At 43.9% G+C, this 23704-nt stretch overlaps 1 protein-coding gene across 1 annotated transcript; it reads right to left on the bottom strand.

Annotated features, from left to right (window-relative positions):
- Nucleotides 1-3635: 3635 nt before the first annotated feature.
- LOC311429033 (ubiquitin carboxyl-terminal hydrolase 42-like) lies at nt 3636-22765 on the bottom strand (the record flags this gene model as incomplete). Its single annotated transcript, XM_084540185.1, has 19 exons — nt 22657-22765; nt 21559-21605; nt 20407-20560; nt 14019-14110; nt 12179-12416; nt 11240-11440; nt 10537-10647; nt 10278-10380; nt 10006-10073; nt 9779-9849; nt 9165-9247; nt 8135-8246; nt 7617-7757; nt 7322-7422; nt 6717-6858; nt 5755-6036; nt 4868-4956; nt 4276-4333; nt 3636-3692 (listed from the first exon to the last, which is right to left on the bottom strand). Exons 5-19 carry the CDS (start codon nt 12405-12407, stop codon nt 3636-3638), a joined length of 1848 nt encoding a protein of 615 aa, XP_084396311.1. The 5' UTR covers nt 12408-12416; nt 14019-14110; nt 20407-20560; nt 21559-21605; nt 22657-22765.
- Nucleotides 22766-23704: the final 939 nt, after the last annotated feature.

The raw sequence follows: 23704 nt of genomic DNA, 5'->3' as shown, positions 1-23704 counted from the left end.
GAGATTCTCCTTAGTCCTCCTTTTTGTGTTGATGTATTTATAGAAACGTTTTTTGTTATCTTTAACGGCAGTAGCCAGATTGAGCTCCAGATGAGCTTTGGCCTTCCTAATTTTGTCCCTGCACAGCCTCGCTACTTCTTTAAAGTCCTCCTTAGTGGCCTGCCCACTTTTCCAAAGCTTATAAACCCTCTTTTTCCTCCTAAGATCAAGCCACAATTCTCTGTTGAGCCAGGCCGGTCTTCTTCCCCGCCAGCTCGTCTTTGGGCACGTGGGAACAGACCGTTCCTGCGCCATTAAGACTTCCCTCTTGAAGAGCGCCCAGCCTTCCTGGACCCCTCTGCCCTTCAGAACCGCCTCCCAAGGGACTCCACCAACCAGTGCCCTGAGCAGTTCAAAGTCAGCCCTCCGAAAGTCCAATACAGCGGTTTTACTGGTCCCCTTCCTGGCCTCGCCAAGAATAGTGAACTCCACCATTGCGTGGTCACTCTGCCCGAGACAGCTCCCGACGATCACGTCCTCCACCAGTCCTTCTCTGTTTGTGAAGAGAAGGTCTAGCGGGGCACCTCCCCTGGTAGGCTCACTAACCAGCTGCGTCAGGAAGCTATCTTCCACGCTCTCCAGAAACCTCCTAGACTGCTTTCTCAGGGCTGTGTTGTGCTTCCAGGATATGTCAGGGAAGTTGAAGTCCCCCACGAGTACAAGAGCTGATGATTTTGCAACCTCTGTCAGCTGCCTGTAGAATTCCTCATCCGTCTCCTCATCCTGGTTCGGCGGTCTATAGCAGACCCCGACCAGGACACTAGCCTTGTTGTCCCTGCCGATCCTAACCCAAAGGGACTCGACCTTGTCATTCCCAACCTCGAGTTCTACAACCTCGAAAGACTCTCTAATATAGAGAGCCACACCACCACCCCTTCTATGCTGCCTGTCCCTTCTATAGAGCTTATAGCCAGGCATTGCAGCACTCCAGTCATGAGAGTGGTCCCACCACGTCTCCGTGATGGCAACCAAGTCGTAGCCTGCCTGCCGCACGATGGCTTCCAGCTCCTCCTGTTTGTTACCCATGCTGCGTGCATTGGTGTAGATGCACTTCAGCTGGGCCATTGCCTTATCCTCCGGCCTTGCCATTGTTCCCCCTGGCACAGCCCCAACAATCCTAGCCTCAGCCCCATCCCCCTTCCTACCTAGTTTAAAGCCCTCTCAATGAGCCCTGCCAGTTCCTGGCCCAGGATCCTTTTTCCCCTAAAAGATAGGGACCCGTCTGCGGCCATCAGGCCAGGTGCTGAGTAAAGTGCCCCATGATCAAAAAACCCAAGATTTCTGCGTTGGCACCAGCCCCGGAGCCACGTGTTTAACAGGTGGGCTTTCCGTGTCCTCTCTGAACTCCTCCCTGCCACCATAGGGATGGACGAAAACACCACCTGCACTCCCGCTCCATCCACTAACCGACCCATTCCCCTAAAGTCCCTTTTGATAGCCTTGAGGCTTCTCTCTTCGATGTTATCACTGCCTGCCTGGACTATCAAAAGGGGGTAATAGTCAGAGGGGCGTACCAGGTTAGGAAGCTTCCTGGCAACGTCCCTGACCCTGGCCCCAGGGAGACAGCAGACTTCCCTACGGGTAGGGTCCGGCCGACAAATAGGGCCCTCTGTTCCCCTAAGAATCGAGTCACCAACAACAATAACCCTCCTGTCTTTTTTGGTGGAGGCAGTCCTGAGGCGCGGAGTCGACCTCCTCGCCCCAGGCATCCTCCTGGGAACATTTGCTACCTCTTCCTCACACACCGGCCTCTCAATCTCTAGGGCCTCAAACCTGTTGTGTAAGGGCACCTGGGAAGGTGGGGCCGGAAGGGGAGAGCATCGCCTGCGATGTCGAGCAGGGACCTGTTTCCATTCCTCCTCAGCTCCCAGATCCCCTCCCTCTGCCCGACGGGGACAGGGCAGGGGGTCCGCCCCCATTTGGGGAGTCTCACCTCGGCACCTCCCCTTGAGGCCCTGCAGGGAGTTACTCCAGAAGTCTATCTCCCGCTCACACTCCCTGATGGCCCTCAACCTCTCCACCTCCTCCTTGAGCTCCGCCACCATGCGGACCAGGTCATCCACCTGCTCGCACCTCACGCACGCAGTTTCTCTGCCTCCCGCCGATGGCAGCAACAGGCTCAGACACTCCATGCACCCGGTGACCTGAACTGCGACATTTTTTAACGGGTAGTCGGTCTGAGTGTGTACCGACTTTCTGGAGAGCGCGCCGTGCCTGGTGGCGACCATTATCGCCTAGTTACGGCTGTTGTTAACGAGGTGTTGTTTGTGTGTAGGGGGAGCGCTCTGCCCTTCCTGCGCTTCCTGCCTGCGCGAACTGCCGCGCTAACTGCCGCGCCACTCCCTTCTGACGCGCCACGCCCTGTTTGCCCGCCCTGTTCGCCACGCTCCTGGTCGCTCGCGCTCCCTAGGGGCTGCTTTTGAACGGCTGGGGAGGGGGCGCTGCTGGCTCCGCCTTCACCTCGTCAGCCTCCCTCACGAGGGCTGCCGGGTCCTGGCGGCTCCCTCAAGTAGGCTCGATGCCGGACAAAATTAGCCCTGCCTGGCCCGATCCCCCGCTCCGCTGCAGAACGCGTCTGCCCCGGAGCCGATCGCCTCGGCAAATGGCAGTGAAATGGCGGTGGGTCCCGATTTAAATAGCCCACCGCTGACGCTGCTGGCTCCGCCTTCGCCTCGTCAGCCTCCCTCACGAGGGCTGCCGGGTCCTGGCGGCTCCCTCAAGTAGGCTCGATGCCGGACAAAATTAGCCCTGCCTGGCCCGATCCCCCGCTCCGCTGCAGAACGCGTCTGCCCCGGAGCCGATCGCCTCGGCAAATGGCGAATATTGTTCCAGACTATTAGACCCTGTGAGGAGGGGGTGGCCAGTGTGCTTCCAGGCTATTTGTGGCTACTGCCTTACTGATTGAGGAAGCTAGAAAAGTCACTTGTAGGGCACCTCTGAAGATATATACTCCACATAATGTTAGGGGAGTACTCCAGCAGAAGGCTGAAAAATGGTTAACTGATAGTAGGATGCTGAAGGATGAGGCCATCCTGATCGACTCCCCTGATTTAGAATGAAAAATAACTGCTGCACAGAGCCCTGCACAATTTCGATATGGGGAACCCCTAACAGAACTACAACATAACTGCGTGGAAGTGATTGAATTGCAAACCAAAATCCGACCCGATCTCGAGGAGACAGAATTAGAAACAGGGGAAAAATTATTTATTGATGGATCATCCAAAGTAGTAGATGGAAAAAGAAGATCAGGGTATGCCATTGTAAATGGGGATATGGTCCTAATAGAGTCAGGACCACTCAGCGCTGCCTGGTCCGCTCAAGCACGTGAACTTTATGCATTATTACGAGCCCTAGAACTATTGAAAGGAAAAAGTGGCACTATTTATACAGACTCTAAATATGCTTATGGAATAGTCCACCCATTTGGGAAAATTTGGGAAGAAAGGGGACTCATAGGCACACAGGGAAAAGGGCTGATTCACCAAACTTTAGTTACTCAAATATTGCAGGCACTGAGAGGACCTAGGGAGATTGCTGTGGTACATGTCAGAGGACATCAAAAGGGAACTGCCTTCCACATAAGAGGGAATAACCTAGTGGATAGAGAAGCTAGGGAAGCAGCTCTTAGGAAGCATGATGTAGTCCTCACCCTACAAGAAACGGATAACGGAAAAGGGACACAAGAGAAAAAGTATACAGAAGCAGAAATAAAAATTATAAAGACCATAGGAGCAGAACTGAAAGAAGGAAAATGGATTCTGCCTGATGGAAGAGAAATACTGCCAAAGGAACAAACTAGGTGTCTACTTTTACAGCTACACCTACAAACCCACTGGGGAACAAAAGCATTGAGTGATCAATTTCTAAAATTTTATGGGTCTGTAGGAATATATGAGATAGCCAAACAAACCGTCCAAGGATGCTTAACATGTCAAAAGGTGAATAAGAAGGTGATTAGGCAAGCACCTGCTGGAGGAAGACGAATTGCATATCGACCATTTGAGAGAATACAGGTGGACTTTACTGAACTACGAAAGAGACGGCTAGAAGAACGGTGGAAAAGGGGTGGACACATGCATCACGACTAAAGGGACCCGTAACAGGAACCTGGAAGGTTGAGTCTACTTCTGGAGATCCGAAAGTTAAGCTTAAAAGAACTTGAAGCATATCAGGGCATAGCTACCCTTTGGATGCTAATTGTATGTATATTAAATCTTGTACTGATTAGAATACACATTGGTACTGGGCAAGGTATTCATCATTCCCAGGAGATTTCAGAGGTTCCGCAACACTGCATAAAATAAAAACCCATTTCTCACTTCTGCTGAAGGACGTGAATATTAAGAGTAAAACCTTCCAAAGGCAAACAAACAAACAAAAACCTCCAGACAACAGGACCGCTCGCAAAGATATGCCATTTAGAAACCTCTCCTGTGATTAGGACACCTTCTCCAGCTCCCAGAGAAAGTGTTTTTTCCCCTCTTGCTTCTGAAGCCATTGCACTAAAAAAGCAAACGCATCTGTCTCCTTCCACCTGCTGCTCTGAGAAAAAAGGCATAAGGGCGAGTGGGGAACAGCCAATGTTTCTCCAGACAGTGGAGAAAAACGGAAAAACATTCTATAAAGGAACACAAGTTCTCCTTGAGGCACCAACCTGCATCAGAGTGATATGCTCAGTGCCGATCATTAGTTCTGTTCGTGACACTGGACACACAGTATGGAATTGTACTAATTTAAATCCTTCCATTAAGTACTATTAGTAGACAGATAAAACTGTAATGAACTTCCATAAAGTCTTGTCTTAATAAGACTGTGCTCATTTTACCTCATTTCCTCTGACAAGCTGTTCAGCTGGCTGGCTGTGAGGGACTCCGTGATGACTTCTCGATTGACTGAAGGCATAGCTCCAGGCATCTGCAATTAAAACGCACAAGTCAGCAGACAAAAAAATACTATTTGTAGTAGTACTGAGGACTAGTCTTGTCAGAATGTCTCCATTAAATAGTAAGCAAGACCGCTGTGAGTTGTATGCATTATCTACACTTCAAAGATAACCCCAACTCACCCCCCAAAATCTACTTTATGAAATTAGGAATTTTTATCTCAGCTGAGCTTAAGTTGACAAGTTCTAATGTAAGCTCAGGTCTGCAAATTCTAATGGGATAATACGACAAAGTCTTATGATCACATTTGTGCTGTGTTTTCTCAGTATTTCACCTGAATTAGGAACACAATAAACACTTCCGGATACATCGTAGGTGAGAAATTCTCGATGGAGCAAATCTATGTTTCAAGCGATCCATTTGTTTTAGAAAAGAATATCTCAGAAGGTTTAACAGGTTCAACTCGGCAAGTGGAATCATCAAGTTTCAGTCCGTTTTCTTTAGATTCAGTAACTAACCTAATAGCACCATTTAGTGAATCTGTTTTTCGCAGCTCATGCTGGGATCTTCCTTTGTCAGCATTCTGACAGGAAGAGTTGGAATGCTGCAATGTACGGACTACCTTTCCAACCAAAATTCCATTAGAGGACATTGCATTGCAATTCCTTTGAGATAAGCCCTTTGACTCCTCCTCAGATTTTCCTGAAGATTCTGCACCATAAGGGACTGTGTTATCAGAGCTGAGTTTAGGATTTTCATTCACTGTTGGCTCCACAAAAATTTCATCAGAAACTTTTTTGTTTGTTTGCATTTGCTTCATTTGCATTACCGAATTTGTAATTGTGGATGAAGGAACAGCCTGGTAGAGATCTTCATCCTCCACAGCACTGCTAAGACAGTCAGGCTGTGACACAGTCTGACGAGCAGGCAATTTATTGTGAATACTGATGGTGATCTTCTGTTTTCTTGACGTATCAGTCATTGAAGGCCTGGTAATTGCCTGGTTTTGAACACAGGCCATTGGTGGTGCTGAAGATGGCCTTTTTAGGGTGACACCAGTGGTCTTTGCGTCCTCTTTTATGGATCCATTTCCATTTAAACGGCTTGAATTCTGTATTTAAAAAGAAGAAATTGCAAGATGGATTAACGCAAACACTGCATGTAACATTTTGAAGCACAAAACTCTCCTACTGAGTGTTTCTACAAATGGTCTTAACACCTAAAAAGAAAAACACACTGCCCTTTAAGGATAAATGCAAGTCCAATAAGCGTATTCAATTCCTGCTTTTGGTTTACTGCAGATTGGTATCAAATTAACATCATCTTTGAAAACCAGCCAAGCAACTTAACATTACCTGCTGCTATTCCCAAATATATTTATTTTTCCCTTTAAACATACCCTGAAAAGCCTGAAATAATTGTTCTGGTGCTCAGGAATAAGACAATTAGTTTTCCCTGTCTTAGCTAAAGTGACGAGAATAGGAAAAACAAGTCCTCTTTTAAATGATTTGAGGATTAGTACACTCTGCTTAAATTGTCAAAGAGCGTAGCTCTCTGTGCTTTAGAAAGCTGTCTTGGAGGTATAAAGTAATGGAGTCGCATGGCTGCACAATTTAGCAGTAACCACTGTTTGAATGACTCTGGCTGTAGCATGAGGGCTGTGAAGAAAGCTGCAGCGTGGGAAGGAAAACAAAACTAAGATGCCGAAAACCAAACAAAAAACCCCACACCAAACCCCAAACCCACTAGCAGTTTGGTGCCGTTATCTGCCCTCCCGCTTCCCTGAATTACCTTAATCATATGAGGAAGAAGTCGTGGTCCCATAAATCCAGCCTGCTTACTATTAGCCCCCTGCTGACCAGGAGGGAATGAACAGGGATAAGATGGTGCTGGCAAGTAAAACGCACGTTCTCCAAGTGTCAAATCATAGCGCCTTCAGAAAAGAGCAGTGATCGTAGTTTAGTTTTTCTTTCAGCCTACTCTTGGATTAAATCCCATCCTATAATTTTAGAGGAACAGCTCATACGATATGGAAGCCTTCTCTACAGAAGGCTTCGCCAAGACTACAAACTGAAAAGTAGAGAACAGTCTTCCTACTAAGACTATCACTTGCACAGCAATAATTCATTCTTACACCACAGATGACCTTCATTTCTCTCCTTCTCTAAATTAGCCAGCTACAGATAACACATAGATAGCAATTTACACAAGTGCTGCAGTTTAAGGCCAAGCAACAAAAGATAATAAACGACACAGAGAATTTCAGGTTAGACAGAACTGAATTAGACAAATAATAATCTTCTCCCCGGATAGCAAGAAAAACACTTGCAAAACAGAAAAATATCAATAACGGGAAAGTAAATCTCTTCTGAACACATTTTAAGATTTGTTATTACCTGATATAAAAAAGTATGTAAGCTTGCTGACCAAGAACTCTTTTAATGTCAGTACGCACTACTTTAGCATCATTCATCTGATACCAAAGTCCATTACCAGCCTGCAAATAAAGACAACGATTTCTTTAGGTGAATTGCACGTTTTCCAAATGAAATCACGGATAGGAACAAAATACACACACGTCAAATAAAAATATAATGAAATCTTTTTCCCTAGAAACAGTAGCTGCTAGTCATGCTTTAATTGGTTTGCCAGCACAACCTTTACCCTGTTAGAAATGCTGTTGACTTCTACCTTTACATAGCATATATAGTGTCCTGAGTGACAGCTGACACCGTGATGTACCAGCACCGCATATAAGGCATAGAGCAGTGGTTCTCCCATTGACTGCGACATGTAGGCTCTCAGGTCCAAATACTCCGGATATTTCACCTCCTAAAGAGACACCAAGAAGACAGAAAAATTATCCCAGAGTACTTCGTGGACTAGCCAGAGAAAAACACTTCCAAAAAACACAGACTAGAATTTATTTCTAGAATATATTTCTAGAATATATTTCTTGATTCACTACAAATAAGTCTTCCCATAAACAATGGTTAAGACTAGAAGTTGCAGAGAACTGTTTCCTGATGAATCAGCCTTCTCAGAGGAAAGCATATGCTTCTTGTCAAGCGGGAACTTTATTGATATTAAGAGAAAGAATAAGCCATAGTCGTTAGTCTACAATTATTGTCTGAAAATATTAACAACTTTCAGCTTTGGGGGATGTCCCATTACACAATGATATAGTTGCATTACAGTGGTAAATATACCTTGTTGATCTTTCCACCTGTGAAATCTGCAAATCTTTTCAGTGATATTGTGAGAACCTGGGAAGAACGGTGTATGGTAAATCTCTTGGACGCAGGAACCATCTTTTTACACCTTAAAAACAAGCAGAGATAAGTGTTTGAAGGCATCTTCTTTTTTCGCCCCCAAAACAAACTCCTTTTAATGTCTCACGCATGCCTATGCTATTTGAATGATATTTACTTGCATAATAGGTTGGTCTTTTTTCTTTTCATAAACCCATGCACTGCGTGTCAGGTTTGTTAATACAGAGAAGAAGGTCAATTTTCCCAACAACTCAGAGCATAGTGGGAACAGGAATCTCTCACGAAAGGGTATTACCAGGTTGGATGGCAAGGTACCATTTCTTGGTCTACAAAAGTGGCTATTTGAACTCCAATCCTGGAAACATTCTTTCAGCTTTCAAGGGAAATACAAATACTGAAAGCGGAACGAGAGAGACTTGGTCCCCAGGACTAGAAATTGCAAATAATCTCCGACATAGGTCGACTATCAACATCAAAAATACAACAGAAGCACATGGTCATTCTACAGGAGGGAGACATTTAACAGTAGGAAGTCTTCATGTACTGAGCTTGTCTGGAAAGACACTGAAACCATCTGCCATCCTTTGAAACAAAATAGTTCAGTTTGACACATTGCCCGCTCCAAGGTAGGACCTACGGCATAAGCAGTGAAAATTAGCCACTAGCCCAGAGAACAACGGAAACTGGGTAGTTTACATCAAGAAAAGTACTGTCGAGAGCTAATAAATAGAAAGAACAAAAGTAGCTCTTTTTGAATTCTGATGGCAAAATACAAGCCAGAGAATTGCAAACCCATAGGGAATGCATATGAACAAGACTTCCCCCCTCCAAAGAAACAAAAATCCAAGTCTTTTATAAACTTCCACAAAACTTGTAAGTAGATCCAAAGTTTAGAGGTAGTCCAACAGAGTCATGCAACATAGAAAACTGACATCTAGGATTAAGACCTAATCCGTCAAAATCTTACTCGCTACATTTATAGCAATTCTCTCCATCCAGCTCTTCAGGTTTCACAAAGAGTTCCAGAGCTCTGCTAACAGACGAAACCGCCTAGAGCAGCGAGAAAGAAGAGCGTAAAGTCACCGTAATTCAAAATTCCAGAGACATACTAGTAGTTTATAAGAGAATCTTACTAACATACTCAAGCGATCTACTAGGAGCACTGTGAAGAAGGAGGCAGAAAGAGCATGCTCAGCATTGACCTCACCTGGAAGGCATTTGACTTTGGAACAAATACTTTTCCAGTAGCCTAGACAGCATCTATAGTGTGCTTTGTCATCAATACTGGGGACAAATTCATCAGTCTAACAATTAGATGTATATTGAGGTAGAACAACAAAGAAGTATGACAGCATTATCATTTTTGCAGAAAGAGAATTCCTTCCCCTTAAACCCAATGCAAATGTGGAGACTATTTACATGGGTTCCACGGAAGGACAAAGTCCAATCCACTTCCTTAGCACCACCAAGCTCTTATGTTTTAACATTATATGTGGTTTGGTTTTTTAAGTTAAACAAGTTTAATTTAGAAAGTTATGCATGTACTTAAACATCATGAATTATATTTAGAAAACATCTTACCTTTATATCCAAAGTGATATCAAGAAATGCCTCATACGTATCCGAAACTGCTTTGCAATTCAAGCACTTCACTGGAAGCAAAATATAAATGCTTAACATTATGTGAAGGAGACTAACTGTCCAAATTCAAGTTGTTGACAGATACTACTTTAGACAAACTACAGACTGCTTTACTACCGACAAAAGACACAGATCAGTTCTAAGGACAGGAATATTTTTTCAAGTACCTCTCGATCTTAGAAATCCTCCAAATATTTGATGAATGATGATGGTAGCTTGAGAAGATCTGTCCAATCTGGAAATAAATTATAATCAGACCTCAGAAGATTTAAGGCACAGAGTTAACTCTTCAAAGAGTTTGATGAAAACCAAGGATGATGTAGACTTTCGTTGCTGATAGTAAATAAGGCACTAAAAAGTGCTAGAGATCATTTCTGAGAGTAAATAAAGGACTAGAAGGTGCTAGAGAATGTATGAAAGTGAACTTGTTTATGCTTACTCGGTGCTTCCGTTCAAGCACGCTTCCTGCATAGCATCAACAGTATAGCGCAAGAACTCGTGTGCGTCTTCTTGACTGCCAAAATGGAAATGTTGTCCTATTCCTAAATAAGATGATAGTATTGACCCCATTTAAAAATGAAATCAATCTTGTATTTCTAAAATCTCTCTTCATTTGAGTGTTAAAACCACTTATACACATCAAATAATTATTTGAAGATTACAAGCTATCGAAAAGAAACACATCTGAAGCCACTTACGACTGAGATTACTGATAACATGCGTAGGCTTGATGGCATCAACAGTGCAACGCAGGGCCTGGTTAATGTGAGTCTCCATCGTGCACATCATGCAAAACTCTTGTTCACGACCTGAAGAGTGAAAGAACAAAGCATCCCAGTCCAGCGAAATATCCATAACTACAAACATCTAAGTACAATTTAAACTACAGATACAATATCCACTCTCCTTGCTACATTCTATTCTCCCAAGATGCCAATGTCCCAACAGTCTTGTAACATTTCATTTCACACAACTTTACAGAAGAAAAATATCCACTAAGCCTGTATTCAAATGCATTTTGTGATGAGAAATCTAAAAGACTACTGCAAAGTCGCAGTTGTAAAGGCTGACAGGAATGTGAACTCCACAGGCTGCAAAATGTATTACTCTCCAAAATTACTACTAAATGCATTACTGTCCAATGCACTTCATTATTCCCATGAAGCAATAAATGATCCTTTAATAAACAAACAAACAAACAAACAAACAAATAACTAAATAAATAAAACATGGTGCATTAATTGCACTCCATATGCTATTCGGAGCCCACTGCTAATACGGTGCTCAAAGCCAGCTGCTACAGGTAAAATCAGGCAAATAAGCTTATCTCACAGAATCACTGCTGTTCTTTCACCTTCAGAGCTATCCAACAGATTCAAAATACTGTTAGAAAGTACTCACATGACTGGCTGTGCTCAAGAGAAAGCATGTAATTGGCAAGTGGGGGTGTGTAGGTCAAACACTGTAGAGTAGCATTAAGAAAACATGTGTTGCCAAGATTGTACAGGCCAACTCCAACACTTTGTGTTTCTCGCCAATCCATACAAATCTTCTCAGGTGGAAAAAGAATGCTCTGTGGTGGAGCAATTCCATCATTAACGACTGCAAGAAAGTTAAATTTAAAAAGAGATCTTGTTTGTTTGTTTCGAAGAAAGGTATTTAAAAAAATACTATTCTGCAGGAGCACCTAGAGGAGCTAGCTACAATCCAAACCAGAAAAACTTATTGCAGACAGCTTTAATACCACCAAATTCAAATTGGCTGGTCAACACAATGTTTTGGGGAAAAAAAAACAAACAACTTTAGTCAACCATTTTAATTTTTCTAAGGCAAGGCTAACTGCCATTCTGTTTGTAGCACCTAATGCCAAGTTCCTCTCCATCTATAATCTTTAACCTGATTAACTCAACTACTGTTTTTTTCCTTATTATAACTTAAACCACAAACTTAGACTTGAAATTATACGGTAAACACGTAAAAACTAGGAACTAGGAATGACGGTACCCCTACAGATACCAGATTTTTTCCTGAGCAATGTTATCATTCAAAAAACCTGTGAAGAATGGAAGCTGTGAATAGCAACCATCAAACACTTTTCTTTGCAAAACAGAAAAGACATGGAGGAATCTGTGCATTACAAAAAACTCCCCATATTTCTCTGTTGACTGTAAATATATCAAAATTAATTTCTGTAACATCAGTCACTTCAGTTGCCTTAGGGGATTCGCTTTTCAAGTCTTTGTTCACAGTAGTCCCCTTCTCTATCAGTGCAACAAGTAAGAACTGCATTTTCTACTTTTGCTTTGAAGAAAATGGAGGCAGGATAAAACGCACACTTACTTAGATCTCTTGGGGCAAAAGCCTTAGATTTTTCAGATGATCTACAGTAAATACCACCTCCACGTCCTTGGGCCACAGAGACTTGGCTTGAATCTTCTGCAGGCACTATCCGGCCCCAGTTGGCGGTGCGTGACATCAGTATTTTAGGACTTGGTTTCTTGGATTTGCCAGACCGCCTTGAAGAGGGCTTTTTAGGCTTTGAAGATTTGGGCTTCTTAGCTACGGTCATTGTTCACATCTGCGACAGAGACAGAAGTTCTGGTTGACGTAAGAATATCAAGAAGCATTCCAAGAAGAAAAGAGTAGCAGAAGTCCTGTCACTTAATCTCAAAGAAACAGCCTTAAGAACTAAATCGCTGGTATGAATGATTTAAAAAGAATCCCCAAACTAAACACACAAAGTGAAAATTTCCATCTAAACTCTATCAGTATTACTTTTCGCTTCTGCAGAACTAGTGGCTGATGCCATTTCTTTCCCTTCCGTAGGATTTTAATCCATTACAACTCTGGAGTCTTTTTAATATAAAAATGTAGAAGACATTCTCTGAGGGGAATCAGTTATTTATTGATTTCCGGAGTTGCGCAATTATCTGTTAATTAGTACCTATGATCTAATAGATAATTGTTGCAATTATCTATTGCTGACATGAGCAACGGAACACTATTACTTCACTGCCTGCGTTTTTCTGTTTCGTCTGCACAAAGGTACCCAGAACTCACTGCTACTTTTCTTCTGTCTTTCCAGGGCTCGCCCTCTACCTCACTGTCTACTGCACCAGTCATGAGGGGTTTGTTGTGATTCTATAATGAGCCTAGCTTTTAAATACACCTTTCATGGGCGTCACTTGGTGATAGCAAGTTAATTTCTGAGGGCTCCTCAGTCTACATCATGTGGTCGCTTTTTCCAGGTGAAAAAGCGGAGCCGTAAGTGGCAGTACACTAAAGCCCTAGCATGTTGAGATCCAAGAGGAGAGATGTTTGGCCCTCCTTTTCACTCCTGGGAACCATATACCTCAAAACCCACAGAGGATGGTCTATATCTCAGAGAAATCTTGGGAAAGGAGAGCATGAAGAGCATGTTTGCAAATTTATTTCTCCCTGGGCTTCTTCTGCTTCTCCAAGAAAGACGAGTTTCAATATAACTTTGGCAGCAGTACTTCTGCTGTTTTACTCCTACCACATTTAAACCTCCTACAACAAACTGAAAAGTTAGACTAAAAAGCAGCTCTTTCCGTTCTACTTTGTAAAGCTGCACGTTTTCCTCATGCAAAACAACAGGGGAATGTAAGCTAGAAACGGAAATGCTGAATGTAAAACAAAACAAAACAAACCTCAGCCCTCCAGGACAAAAGCCAATAACTGCTACAAAGTCCTTTTTAAAATGCTGATTAGGTTTCAAGGTGATACCGCTTTAAATAAGCATAGCTGTGTGTCCATAGGCAGAAGCTGAATAATGACAGGATGAACTTCTATACTTCATGTTTTGTTACTGTCTTACTGTAGCACACAGGGACTTGTTACCTTTAGGGAAACCACTAACCTCATGGAGCGTTTAAAACATAAGCTAGTTTGTTATACCAAAACGACGGAGAGAACAAAGCATAAAGTGCTTTCAGATTTCTAGCACGCCTTGATTGCTATCCATTAAACTTCAGACACGTTAAACAAAACACAGTAAATAAGAAAACTCCTAGTCCCACAGCTGGCAAATTGTGTGCAGAGGTTGTAATTAGAACTTTTTTTGCCTTGACGTTTTACATTTAAAATTGATTTTAAATCCATTCTATACACACTTTCCATTCCTGAAAAAACAATACGCAAACCTGACAAATGCATTTACATGAGAAATGAAGTCGTCCTTGTCCGATTGGAAGACTAAGGTGACAGCGCCTGGGCTCAGGGATAAGCTCTGATCTTCACCAGTGACAGCTCCTTTTGTAGGATTGAAAGGGAAAATGTTTCAGCAACACATTGGAAACATACTTAAGGGACGAGAAACAAAATCAAGACTGCAGTGAGAAGGAGAACAGAAAAACAATACTGGGGGGAAAGGAAAGGAAAGGAAAGGAAAGGAAAGGAAAGGAAAGGAAAGGAAAGGAAAGGAAAGGAAAGGAAAGGAAAGGAAAGGAAAGGAAAGGAAAGGAAAGGAAAGGAAAGGAAAGGAAAGGAAAGGAAAGGAAAGGAAAGGAAAGGAAAGGAAAGGAAAGGAAAGGAAAGGAAAGGAAAGGAGAGAGGAGAGGAGAGGAGAGGAGAGGAGAGGAGAGGAGAGGAGAGGAGAGGAGAGGAGAGGAGAGGAGAGGAGAGGAGAGGAGAGGAGAGGAGAGGAGAGGAGAGGAGAGGAGAGGAGAGGAGAGGAGAGGAGAGGAGAGGAGAGGAGAGGCAGAGGAGAGGAGAGGAGAGGAGAGGAGAGGAGAGGAGAGGAGAGGAGAGGAGAGGAGAGGAGAGGAGAGGAAAGGAAAGGAAAGGAAAGGAAAGGAAAGGAAAGGAAAGGAAAGGAAAGGAAAGGAAAGGAAAGGAAAGGAAAGGAAAGGAAAGGAAAGGAAAGGAAAGGAAGGAAAGGAAAGGAAAGGAAAGGAAAGGAAAGGAAAGGAAAGGAAAGGAAAGGAAAGGAAAGGAAAGGAAAGGAAAAGGAAAGGAAAGGAAAGGAAAGGAAAGGAAAGGAAAGGAAAGGAAAGGAAAGGAAAGGAAAGGAAAGGAAAGAAAGGAAAGGAAAGGAAAGGAAAGGAAAGGAAAGGAAAGGAAAGGAAAGGAAAGGAAAGGAAAGGAAAGGAAAGGAAAGGAAAGGAGAAAAAAGGGAAGGAAGGGAAGGGAAGGAAGGGAAGGGAAGGGAGGAAGGGAAGGGAAGGGAAGGGAAGGGAAGGGAAGGGAAGGAAGGGAAGGGAGAAGGGAAGGGAAGGGAAGGGAAGGAAGGGAAGGGAAGGGAAGGGAAGGGAAGGGAAGGAAGGGAAGGGAAGGGAAGGAAGGGAAGGGAAGGGAAGGGAAGGGAAGGGAAGGGAAGGGAAGGGAAGGGAAGGGAAGGGAAGGGAAGGGAAGGGAAGGGAAGACCTTGATCTTTATACTGACCAATGAGATAAGCCTTACACATTTTTAAGTTTATTTTTGACAACTGATTGAGGTGTTACCAGGTATTAAGTACGATTCAAGAGCAAATATTAACACTACAAAGAAGAAATCCGATCCACCACCACTGTTTCAAAATACATCCATTTCTCATTTGGAGATGACGTCTCTCTGACAAGGTAGTAGAAAAACTGTAAATACCGATAGAGCTTCCTCTCCCGATGTTCCATATGCATACCGATGCTGTTCCTACACCTACGCTCTGAGCATAAATTTATGTTGACATGAGTGACAAGAGAGGGTGTTACTCCTCTCTTTGTTTGCCTTGAGAGACACACCTCTTGTCCATTGAAAAGTAAATTCAAGATTCCAGATCAGTTAAGACAGTTGCTATCCCCCCATTCAGAGTTCTGCAGCAGCACTCTTCAGATGTGTTTAGCAGTCTCTTTAGAAAATGTTATCACTTAGGACCTGTTTCTCAGTAGGTCCACGTTTGGCCTCCGCTTAGCAGAGAGTCAATCCCAGCTTAAGCTTTCGTACAAGAGCCCCTTCACGAAACGGAGTTGAACCCTGACATAACTGAGTTGAACCTTTAACCTTGAAGCTTCCTTAAAGAAGAAAGCAGCACCCAGGCCAGGAAATAGAAATTAATCGTCACTTTACCCTGAAATGCAGTGGGCTATTCTGTGCTGGCAGGATTGCTGCCGGGCTGGCCGACGAGGCGGCGGGCAGCTCCCCGGGGCCACAGGGCCTGGCACAGGGAGCCGCTGGGGGTCTCCAAGGTCCGGGAACAGCGGCAACAGCGGCAACAGCAGGGACAGAGGGGACAGCAGCGACAGCAGCAGCCACCTCAGCCGGGGCCGTCTCCACAACCGCCACAACGGCCTCGGAACGCCGCCGAACTCGGAGCTCCAGCGTGACGCCTTTTGAACCTGGCCGCGCTGCTCATGGCTAAAACCAGAGCGTTTCCTCCGGCGTGTGTTTACTGTCGGTGCCGGATCGGCCCTCACCCCGAGCTCTCCCTGCCGGGAGGGCTTTGGGGTTGGGGTTTCCCTCCCGCCGCCACCGCGGACAGGCCCCGCGCGCAAGGGGTCCGCGCTGGGGAGCAGCATCTCACCCACGGTGAGAGCCTGAGGGCACGACATGAAAAAGCCCCGACACGAAAAAGCCACGACATGCGGCCGAGGCGGCGGGGAGACGGCTCTGAGGGAGCTGCCACTTCGCCCTGCCGTCCTCCCCTCCCGGGCTGCCCCGCCGAGCCCCGTGCGCCTCAGGTGCTGCGCTGAGGGGGTGGCTGGCTACTGAGACAGCTGCCCAGGGCACTGCTCATGGCACCGAGCCTGACGGAGGTCAACAAGTGTTGAACAATGCTCTCAGACATCGGGTCTCACTTTGGGGTGGTCCTGTGTGGAGCCACGAGTTGGACTTGGTGATTATTGGGAGTCCTTTCCACCTTGGGATGTTCTCTGATTCTAGGTCAGCAATCCAGTAGCTGATGAGAAGTGTGGAGTCATTCAAAGGGAAGAGAGAACACAACACTTCTCATTTGCAGAAGCGGCTATTTGGTAACCAAACCGACGATTCCTTTGCTTCTAGAGCAACTAACAGCAGGGATCCGCTTTACAATAGAGGGAAAAGAGTCGTTGGCATGTCATGTGAAGTAAGCTTCAAATCCCAGAGGATGATTTTGTTGGAACTTTATTCAGCTGAAAACACAGAAGCCTTGCTTTTGCTTGTGTTAGTTACAGCTCCAGTTTACTTTGGTTGGGAGGGAAGGCATTCCAGGCTAATGTGCTGTACCTGTTCCTTCAGCTCATTGTCCATAAACGGAGGAGCAAACGAAATCAGTTTAATCTCCATTAAATGCAGCAGACAAAGCGGAGTAGAGGGTGATCTAGCACTTAATTTTTCCTGTAAGCAGGAAACCCAGAACTCAACAACAGTTTTCAAATCTTGTCCTGCAGTAAATGACCAGGTGAGTGAAGCTTGCATTTAGAGGATGTGCTCCTACAGTAGATGGAAATAGCTTTTCCTCTTCACAAGTGCAACTGAGTGGTGGACTGGCAGCTACGTGGTTAACTAGTTGTGCCAAAGGGGTTGTGTTGAATGCACAGAAAAATATGCAGGTCCCAACAGTAAAGGGTTGTCTGTAGGCATGACACTGAGTACAGATGTTGTCCGCAGGTTCATGCAGAGTGCACCACGCCAATAAGCACCCAGAGTCGGAATGCACATGAAGGTCTTTTAATTATATAATTACTTATAGAACTCTGCAGAGTCAGGTACTTGGCCATCTTTCGCAAAGCAAGCACACCTCTGACTCAAATCGCCGTCATTTATACACAGGAAACTTGTGAAAACTCTCTCTTTGGCTCCTTTGGATTGGTTATTACAGCTCATCTAACTTATCTCCACTGAGCTTGTGCATTACAGAGGAATACCGGGGGGGAGGGGGAACAGGAGAGGGGGGACACACAACGAATCCCACATTAGCATAGATTAGCATTTTGACAGGTGTGATTTTTAATGTGCTAATGACCCTTAATGAGAAAAAGGTTACTATAGGTCAGTCTGGAGCTCGTGTTCTCCTTCCTGTTTTTTCCCTTTTAGCCCTTCTCTTCCTTGCTTCTGCTAGCTCAAGGCTACCTGTCTCTCTCCTTTATTTTCTCAGCTAAAAGACTGCACAAGCTACAGGCCTCCCTATTTGCTTCAACATTTCCTTGTTTTTGTTTTTTTTTTTTTTTCCCAGCTCTGGGACGACACAGGTGTGGTTTGATATTTGCCAGTATAGCTAAAACTCACGCCAGTCTGCTCACGCACAATAAGTAGTAAGATTTAAGGACTGGTTTCATCGGCTTCTTCCATACTAACATCCTTCTTATGTTTTAGATATGCTGTAGTTAAATCAACACTAAGTTACTACTTGTGGAGTAATCGCCTTAAGCGACTAGGCATCATAAGCACACCTCCATCCCAAAAGCTACCCGCCTCCAAGGTGCAACCACCCCTCACTGAGCACGCCCTTGGAATTTCTCAGAGCCTGTACCTTTAAACGCAAGTGAGATCATTTCTACCAAGCACAACCAAGATATGCATGACTAGAGTCACTCAAGCTCCACCTTAAAGATAGAAAATAATATCAATTGCTTTAAGAGAAAGGGGATGTTAGGGAAGATACTATCAGGAAGGATTCCTTCTGACATCACTCGACAGGCTGAGCCTCTCACTCCCCCACCCCCACTCCATTGGGACGCCGTGGGGTAAGATCTGAACGCTTGCTTATACCAGGCGTCTCTGTGGAATCTTAGAAATCTGTAGAGTTTTGATGCTTTTTAATGTCTTAATACCTAGGCTGTGTGCCTGTGCATTTCATGCATGCTAGCTTGCTTTTGCAGACAGTGAATTTATCACTGACAATCCAAAGAACCTGTGTACCTGTCGCCGTAAGAAATTGCACTTAATTGCATTCTTCCTAGCTGTGAGAGTTCTCCTTGAACGCGACTAGAGCGAGGCCGTACTGCATTGTTGGTGAGTCCGTGACCGTGATAGTTCAGCACCCTGAATCTGACGGGACCCGTGACGGTCAATCGGCTACACCCCTTAATGCGACACTACTAGAGGAAGAAGATGACAGGGCTTGCATGCACTGCATTAGGCTTTGCATGTGAAAACACTCCGAAATAATTTCACGTGCATTTAACGTTTTTAAAGGGAAAAAAACAGGAAGGTGTAGTCTCTCTGTAAGCTACAGCCCTACATAGTTAAGGCATCAGCATTCATTCCTTTGCTTGATAGCAAAGTATGAACATACAGAAGAGTTAAATATTTTCTTTGCATTCTTAAAGGCGATTTTTCAGACTTGGGCTTCAGTTGTTGGAGTTGAAGAGATCAGTAGACATCCTTACTTTTACGTTAAGACCAAAATCTTTATCTAAGATTGTGTTATCTAACGCAACTAAACTCCCACCCCCATATGTTTTTTTTGTAACTTCGGAACGATCTTGCTGCAGTCCTACTCCGATGGTCTTTCAGTAACATGCAGACTGCCGTGGCAGATTCTGTTACAGTGCTTTTCTATTGACAGTGTGCATAACACTCAAGGTAAAGCCCCTTAAGTGTTTCTTTGGACCCTGCTGCTTCTGTTAGTACTCATTTTTTCACAAACTTGTTGAACCTGAGCCGTGCCTACTGAGCCAACGAATGCTTTGATGACACAGTATTTTTTCAAAGCAGTTTTGCTTCTTGGAGCTACAGAAGCAGCTCTGGCTACGTGATAGGGAATTGTGCTGCATTGGCAAAACCAGACTTAGCTACAGACTTACAACACTTGCTAACTCGATCTATTTCAAATCTCATTTTAACTTTAAAGGACAATCAGTTTTGTGGCTCCTGTCTTACTAATTTGCCTTGTTTTGCATGGAAGGGCAGCCTGTGAATGTTTTGCTTTATTGCATGCTTCAAAAAAAAAGGCTGAGGAAGAGACTGGAGGAACCTTTTCTATTCTATGGACTTTCCCCCGAGAGGGTGGAATTGCAGGCTACTTGGATGAATGTTCGAATATGAGTAAGGGAGCAGACCTCAGCCAAAGGAGGTGGAATCCTTGCTTAATAGTAAGTATCAGTGTGGGGACATCTTTGCTTAACGGGAGCCATTTAAACTCTTCATAGAAACAAAATAAGCTGGACATCTTATGCTTGGAAAGCAGTATGGTTACACAGCTGCTAACATAATGACTTGAGTCTTCTGCTCTGCAACTTCAGGTTTTGTTTTCAAGCAGTGCATACATCAGTTTAAGCTTTGGACAAGGATATTTGCAATGCAAATAGTGATAAACCAGAATCAGTGGCGCTGACGAGTGTAATGGTGAAATGCAGCAAATCAAGTATTCCTGGAGAAATGTGAGATTACAAAACTAGTAAGCCATGAAGCACTTTTGTTGTTGTTGTTGTTTTTTAAATCAATTCTTATATGCTGAAATAGCACCTTCAAGAAAATCTGTTTATCTAGCCAGGTAACGGTGTCTCCCTGTAAACATGAAGGAAATGCCAGGAGCAGCCATAACTCTTTGCTGTCAAAATAAAGAGCAAGTCGAGGCCAACATCATGCCATAGTGCAAAGGCTTGCTAAGAAAGATCATTCTAAGAGGTCTGCAAGAAAAGATGACTTACTTTGTCATAAGTTTGTCAAATAGAATGGACGAGTTAGTAGTCGAGTACCGACTGTGTCCGACTCTACAGCTGCGGCGCAGCTCCAAGTCCCTGTTTTCTCCGTGGACTCGTCTCACAGTTTTTGCACCAGCTCTACTCCTCAGTGTTCTGGTGACTGATACGCAGAAACAAAGGATTTTGAAACAGTGAAGATGGGATTCTCCTTATTTCACCGTTGCTCTTGTAAAATGGAAACAGACAAACAAAAAAGGCACCCTGAAGTGGATTGAGTTTTCTTTACATTTCAGATCAGAAGTTGTTGTCACAACCACTGCATTCCACTTCTTTATCGCTCTGCACGTTTAAACTGTCTACTTAAAACTGGGACCTGTAGGGAAATTTTTAAAGAGACTGAAAGCTAGCCAGACAAAAACAAACGTGCAACTTTTGTTCCATGCAGGAGGGAAATCTACTCCACTTATTTCTGTCTTGGAAAAGTGAGAACAATCAACACCTTTCTCTAAGGTGTTTTCACTCCATTCATGTCAAACTGTATCTAACAGTGCTCAAAACAAACACTATGACATTGCAAGCCTCTTCCTAAGAGGTGTATGTTTGATTACTCTGTTTATGCATGCAGCACTTCCATTTCCTGCATTATGATCTAACAGCTCAAGGAGGTAAGAATCGTTTCAAGAGAAACACCCAAACACCACATAACTCAAACTCGTGCTTTTTAGAAAAAAGCCTGCCCATTGTTTACCATACAGCACCCTTTGGCACAGGTTTGTTGCTTGCACTGTCATTAAAAGAGACAAGAGGACAAGGGGAAGGGAAGAGCTACACCACTGTGCTGGTAGGATCACAGCTAAGGTTTACTTTTGTGGTTGCCAGCTATAAAACTAAGTTTGAACTTATCAAGTATCGATTTACTTTGCACAATTAGAACAGTTTGCTTTGTGCCTACCAAGCTGCAATTTACACTGCTCCCTCCCCAAGGAATTCATAAAATCTCCTATTTGCACCTACCTCTCTTCACAGAAAAGTCACTGAGGAGTGAATTCAGATGACTACAGAAGGCTTTGGGGCCAAATGAAAGCGATGGAGTGACCAAGTGCCATCCTCTTCAGTAACCAGCGTAAATAGGTATCCCGGGGACTTACAGCCACTTACCTGTGTTATATTCTTTTTTTCGTTCCAATTTTGGCTTTCTCAACTGCCTACATTAAGAAAGAGGACAGGGCAGAGAAGGGAGAAAAGACTTGTTGTATTAGACCCATCAAGGATGGGAAATTTCACCATGTTTACAAGCCAGTGCTCTATGGTATACAAAGAGAAGCCTGTAGGCCTCACGCAGGATCCAGATCCCAAGTCTGTTGCGTGCCATATACACGCGGTTCTGTATGTACCCACATTTCCTAGCTTGCTCATGTTGAATTCTCAAAATTATGAGCAAAAGCACCCAAGTGGAAAAGATACATGTCCTGGTTTCAATTAGGACAGAGTTAGTTCTCCTCCTAGTAGTGGGTAGGTTGCTATGTTTTGGCTTAGAATGTGTGAAAGGATGTTTAGAAGAGTGCTGATACCACCCCGATGTTTCAATTGCTGCAGAGCAGTACTTACAACAAGCCAAGGACCTTTCGGTGTCTCACTGTCCTACTGGCGATCAGAATCGGCGCACAGCAACAGCTGCGAGGGGACAGACTCAGGATGGCTGACCCCAACTGGCCAAAGAATTCTATGCCTTATGGCAACACGCTGCACCATGGATAGGGCGGGGCAGCCGGGCTGCTAGGGGTTACGCTGGGCACTGGTCAGCGGGTAGTGAGCAACTGCATTGTACATCACTTGTTTTGTACACATTACTAGTAGCAGTACTATCATCATCATCATCATTATTATTTTCCTGTCTTAATAAACTGTCTTTATCTCAACTCGTGGGCTTCACTTTCCCATTTCTCTCCCCCATTCCAGAGAGGGAGGTGGGAGGGTTGCAGAAGGGCTGTGTGGTGTTTAGCTGCCGGCCGGGTTAAACCACAAGAACACCTCAAAGGGGTTGGGAAAAAAAAAACAGTTTTTTTTAGAAAAGCGGGAGACTTTCACTGAGAAGAGGGACTCTAGTTTTAAGGTACTGGTACACCATCAGCATGCTCATAGGCCTCTGCTGATTTTAGCCGGAGGTTTATCAGGCCACAACTCACTGCACATGCTTTCTCTCTTGCTTTTCAATCTACAAATCGAACAGAGATTGAACATATAGAAATACAGTACCTTGAAAAGCATCTCCTCTTGACATTTCCCCTCAGTATCGCCATACTTTCTTCAAAGCTGGAGACTGAACACCGCAGGATGCTTTTGCTCATTGATCTTAAACGGTGTCCGTTGAAACATTCAATACTGGGAGAAGAATAATCCTAGGGAAAGAAGGAAACAAGAATATATTTATGTGAACCACGTAGATTCAGATAAAGAAATTCTGCCTCACGCAAGTTTAATTGACCCTCCTGACTTGGTAGTGGGGCAACTAATGGCAGGCAGACACTGAAACGCTGCTGTGCTCAAGAAAAACCTGGAGAGAAAAAAAAAAAAAAAAAAAAAAAAAAAAAAGCTTTCAAAACTAAAGCTTCCCTCTCCCCACCATTTTCTTGTGGATAACTTAAGCTTAATATCCTTGGCAAAAAGATATTGCAGCAAAACCTTTCACATAAACTTAGTGTTTCGTGAAAAACAACAACAAAAACTTTAAATTCAATTGGAATTTTTTTCAATAAATTCAATTGGAATTTAAATTCAAAACTTTAAATTCAATTGAATTTAAATTAAAAAAACTAAACTAATTAATTTAAATTAAAAAAATTAAATTCAATTGACTGTTCAGAGGAACAGTCAAGCTTGACATTATACATCCTAGAATTAAAATCTAGTTTGAGTTTTTCTCCCATCTCCAGACCTTGCTAAAGACGCTTATTAGGAGCTCTGTCAAAAAAAGTGTAAGGCTTGTTATATCAAAGCTTTGAACCCTTCTTACTGCCCTTGACCTTCTTCACATTGCTGCTCCTACAAGGGTGAGTACTATCATTTTTAGTATGGGAGGGAAGCTGTGATATTCTTGAGTGGGGGGTCGTTCTGTTTACAAAATGAAGTTCCAGTAAGAGTACATCAAATGAACCAACTTTCTTTGAACTTTAATTCATCGCTATATTGAATGAATGACCTCTGGATTTCTCTCTCCCATTTGGAAGTCAATTTGAAAACAAACTACCTCTGCCATAAAGAGCCAGGCATCAGAGACACCTGTTGCGCCTCAAGAACAGAGAAG

This window comes from Aythya ferina (genome assembly GCF_964211825.1).
Source record: "Aythya ferina genome assembly, contig: HAP1_SCAFFOLD_251, whole genome shotgun sequence".
Lineage (NCBI taxonomy): Eukaryota > Metazoa > Chordata > Aves > Anseriformes > Anatidae > Aythya > Aythya ferina.
Note: the sequence above shows the minus strand (reverse complement) of the source record. Positions and strands in the feature narration are given on the sequence as shown.